The sequence below is a fragment of the Xyrauchen texanus genome, chromosome 35, assembly GCF_025860055.1.
Source record: "Xyrauchen texanus isolate HMW12.3.18 chromosome 35, RBS_HiC_50CHRs, whole genome shotgun sequence".
Lineage (NCBI taxonomy): Eukaryota > Metazoa > Chordata > Actinopteri > Cypriniformes > Catostomidae > Xyrauchen > Xyrauchen texanus.
The window spans coordinates 38,728,643-38,733,642 of record NC_068310.1 but is presented as its reverse complement, the minus strand read 5'-3'; the positions used below and the strand labels follow the sequence as shown (position 1 = coordinate 38,733,642).

Genomic DNA, 5,000 nt, shown 5'->3' with positions numbered 1-5,000 from the left:
AAGCGAATGGCGCGACTCGAACACGCAAAGTCGCTTCATTCGCGTATTAGCGACATTGACATTTTTCAACTCAACGAAAAATCCGCGTGACTTGTTGTCGCTAAAGCCAATCAGCATTGAGATTGTCCGGATGTCACTGACGTACTGACGTAGTAGCTGAAGAAATCTGGAAAAATGGACGAGAAAATGGTCGTAGCGGTGTGTGGGCGCCCGGAACTGCACGACACAACGTCAACGGTATCTGGGACTTCCACAACAGACACAGAGCTGCAATCGTTGTGATATCGGCCACGGTTGATGGCGGAAAGATACGTTGTCGTAGAAGCCCCGCCTCCTGTCCTTTTCCGGAAGAGAAGGGGGAATACTCGCGGGTTAGCATTACTCGCGCAAACGCAAGTTTATACTCAAATTTAATCCAGCGGTCAAACTCGCGCGAGAAATGCGAGGCGACATTTTTTGGTCGCGTTGTACGTGAACGCACCATTTGAGTGCATTGGGAATTGGGAATTAGCAGAATTTTACATTCAACCTGGTTTAAACGCAATACCGCAATGATATCTTCAGCAATATTACAGTATAAAAATGTGATGCTAGCGCTTGCCTAGCAGGCGGTTATGCTATGATTCTTCTAGCTCATGTTCTCCGACGAGTCTGGAACCGAAGAGTCACACATCTGTTCTCGCGGTGTCCTCTCGTGTGTTTCTGCTGTCTGTCCTCATTAGCTTGAGGTTTGATCTCTCTGGGTTTCTGGGAACGAGAGGTTTCGGATGTTCTCCAGTCTTCTCCTCGTGAGCTTGGCCGGAGTTTAAAGGGGTGGTCGGCATCTATGGTGGCCCACGGTGGCCATGCCTCAGGGGGGTTTGAGAGCCGGCGGTCCCAGGGGAACGGTTCCCTATGGGTCTGGCAGACCGCGGGACATCTAGCACGGAGCGACCCAAGGAGATGGAGAGCCCACCGGAGACCTCATTTGTCTGTTTCATGACTCTGCTCTTTTTAGCCTCCCAGTTTCCCTCCGCACTCGTTCTTTCCTGCCACGGCCATCTGTCTCCCTGGTTGCTTCCTTCTTTTTCCCCCCCAATACGCTCAGAGGTTGCTCTGGAGACTTCATGGAGTCCACTCCATAGTTGCGTTTCATTTAGGTAAACAACTTTGACTCTTTACGGCCCTTTAAATGCCGTTTGTTTATGTAATGCCACTGTTGTTTTATGTGAAGAAAATAAACACCAAAAAATGAATTCTTATCCATATACTAAAAGGGGAAAATTAGATTCGGGATTATCACAGTCTGGGACATGTCAGTGATTAGCAACATCATTGATTTTGATACATTATTATTTTTTGTGCATTGTCAAATAAAAAATACATAAAACACACACACACACACACACCCCGTTAAAAAAATAAATAAATATTGAAATATTCAATACGATTATTTTCCACATTCACTGACTTTTTTAAACAACATCAGTCCTGATCAACGACCAAATATTCAATCATTTTCAGGTAAAAAAACAACACACACATAAACACACACACACACACATAAACACACACACACACACATAAACACACACACACTCACACACACATACATACACACTCACACACACACATACTCACATAAACACACACACACACTCTCACATACGCACACATATACACACACACTCACACACACACACTCACACACATACTCACACACACATACGCACTCACATACGCACACATATACACACACACTCACATAAACACACACACACACACACTCTCACACACACATACTCACACACACACACTCATTTAGGTAAACAACTTTGACTCTTGAAAATTCCTTTGTAGGAAAAATAAGCACAATGGATGATTTGGTCTACGAAGAATTTTTTTGAGTAATGCTCCAGTTTATGTTGAGACTTTTGGTGGCAGATTTGGGGGTCTTGGCAATGTTGTCCCGGTTGGGGGGGGGGGGGGGGTGCTGTTGCTAAGATATTGCTCAGGAGACTTAATGGGGAACATATTAATGGTTTATTGAATTATTGAAAGATGTTTATCCTAAAAATATCATCCACTCACCGTCATGCCCTCCTCAGCTCTTCTGGTCCTTACAATGCAAGTGAATGGGTGCCAAAACTTTGAAGCTCCAAAAATCATCATAAAGTCATCCTAAAAGTACCCCAGACGACTCCAGTGGTTAAATTAATATCTACAGAAGCAATGTGGGTGTGGGTGAGAAACGGATCACTTTCCCATTCTTCTTTTTGTGTTTTTTGCGATTCGCATTCTTTGCGCATATTGCCGCCAACTTGGCAGGTCTAGCAAAACAGCACTTAAATATGGATCTGTTTCTCACGCACACTTATCATATCACTTCAGAAGACATGGATTAAACCACTGGAGTCTTATGGATTACTTTTATGCTGCGTTTATGTCCTTTTTGGAGCTTCTGAGTTCTGGTCACCATCCACTTGCATTGTAAGGACCAACAGAGCTGAGATATTGCTCTAAAAATCTTCATTTGAGTTCTGCGGAAGAAAGAAAGTCACACATCTGGGATGGCATGAGGGTGAGTAAACGATGCGAGAATTTGTATTTTTGAGTGTACTGTCCCTTTAAGAAGACCAAAAATGAGATCATTGAAGTCTTTATTGAGATACTGAAGAGTTTTCATCAGTGATTCTTTCAATTGGTCTCTCTCTCACGCACTTTCTTCTCTTTTGTCTTTTGTGTTTGTTTGTTGCATTCTTGCGATTACGTTAATGTCTTCTCCATTTCTCGCAATCATCATTTGGTGCCCATGCAAGCATGCGCCTGCTGTTATTAATGCAGCCCGGTAATCCTTCACGGGCGTCTTCAGGTGTGTGTCATTTATCTTTGTTAATATTTCCTCTGGATGCCAGCTGGCTACCCGTGCCAGCCTGCTCTGAAACTGGGCATGAGACTCGGCATGTGGAACACGCCGGGCCGGGCTTTTTCTCCTCAGCTCGTAGTTGCCGGGCAACAGCGCGCATGGGAGAAACGGGGCGTCCCGGAGAAAACGAGACACTTTTGTTTTAGCATCCCAGTTTCCCCCTAGTCCTAAAAAAAAACCCTCCAAAAACTGGGAGAGGGGGGCGACTTATTTAAGACAAGCACTCTTTTGTTTTAGCCTGTGAAAGGTGACGGACCGCTCTGTCCTCCGCGGGGAGGCCCGCAACCGGGGGCCGCGGCGTAATTGGCCTATTTAGCTTGTTTAGCATGTGAATGCGACTCTAGTCATTGCTAAATCTGTTGTGAGAGCGACAGTCATCTGAATTCAGAGCTGCACAAACATTCTCCGTACTTCATCACGGTGTCTAATGAGCCCCGTCCCAGGACGTTACCCCCCCCCCCTCCCCCCGAGTGTCCCGAAATAAGTTGGGGAGAAAGTTTACATTACGTCGCACGCCCAGGGCTCGCAGTCTTTCCCAGACCGCACTTCCGAACGCGCTCCCACTGGTTCTCTCTCCTTTCAGCGAGCTTGTGTCGAATTTGCGCGAGCGCTCTCGTTAGCATGGCGTGTTTAGCAGAACGAGGTCAGATGAGATGAGTGACAGCAAGAGTTTGACTCGATTTAAAGGTGCTCTCACGGTGTGTTTCCGCAGCTGAAGTTCTTCGTGTCTTCTGGTTTTTTGTGCAGTCTGGTCTCATGGGAGGCGAGGTGGGGATGGTCAGTCCCGAGACCGTGTCACCCACCAAACTGGGCTCGCAGTATTACCAGCATTACGCAGGAAACCCGCGGCGACGACCCATGCACAGCGACTCCATGGGTGAGTCCTTCATCACCACCATCATCATCATCATCATCAAACCTGCTCTTCGCTGCAATCTGTTACTAAACAACTGCTGTAATAATATTATATATTAATATGAATTTCCACTTTCAATGAGTCACTCAGTTCTGATCATAACGACCAAATATTCAATCATTTTCTGGGGTTTAACCCTTTAAATGCCGTTTGTTTATGTAATGCCACTGTTGTTTTATGTGAAGAAAATAAACACCAAAAAATGAATTCTTATCCATATACTAAAAGGGGAAAATTAGATTCGGGATTATCACAGTCTGGGACATGTCAGTGATTAGCAACATCATTGATTTTGATACATTATTATTTTTTGTGCATTGTCAAATAAAAAATACATAAAACACACACACACACACCCCGTTAAAAAAAATAAAATATATTGAAATATTCAATACGATTATTTTCCACATTCACTGACTTTTTTAAACAACATCAGTCCTGATCAACGACCAAATATTCAATCATTTTCAGGGTTTTAACCTTTTAAATGCCAATTTGTTTATATAATGCCACTGTGTGTGTGTGTGTGTGTGTGTGTGTGTGTGTGTGTGTGTGTGTGTGTGTGTGTGTGTGTGTGTGTGTAAAACAACACACACATAAACACACACACACACACACACATACACACACACACACACACACACACATACATACACACTCACACACACACACACACACACATACTCACACACACTCACATAAACACACACTCACACTCTCACACACACATACTCACACACACACTCACATACGCACACATATACACACACACTCTCACACACACACACTCACACACACATACATACACACTCACACACACACACACACACACCACATGCTCACACACACACATACGCACTCACATACGCACACACACACACACACACTCACATAAACACACACACACACTCTCACACACACATACTCACACACACACTCACATACGCACACATATACACACACACTCTCACACACACACACTCACACACACATACATACACACTCACACACACATACTCACACACACATACGCACTCACATACGCACACATATACACACACACTCACATAAACACACACACACACTCTCACACACACATACTCACACACACACTCACATACGCACACATATACACACACACTCTCACACACTCACACACACATACATACACACTCACAC

At 44.5% G+C, this 5,000-nt stretch overlaps 1 protein-coding gene across 6 annotated transcripts in view; it reads left to right on the top strand.

Moving 5' to 3' along the window:
* LOC127628905 (transcription factor 4-like) overlaps positions 1-5,000 on the top strand; it is a 94,651-nt gene that overhangs the window by 11,422 nt on the left and 78,229 nt on the right. For 5 of the 6 annotated variants that reach the window (XM_052105873.1, XM_052105874.1, XM_052105872.1 and 2 more), the window contains exon 2: positions 3,653-3,782. The exons of the other annotated variant lie outside the window; for it this stretch is intronic. In XM_052105873.1, coding sequence (XP_051961833.1) covers positions 3,662-3,782 — 121 coding nt within the window. In that variant the 5' untranslated portion in view covers positions 3,653-3,661. The remainder of the gene's footprint in view (positions 1-3,652; positions 3,783-5,000) is intronic. 6 annotated transcript variants of the gene reach the window in all.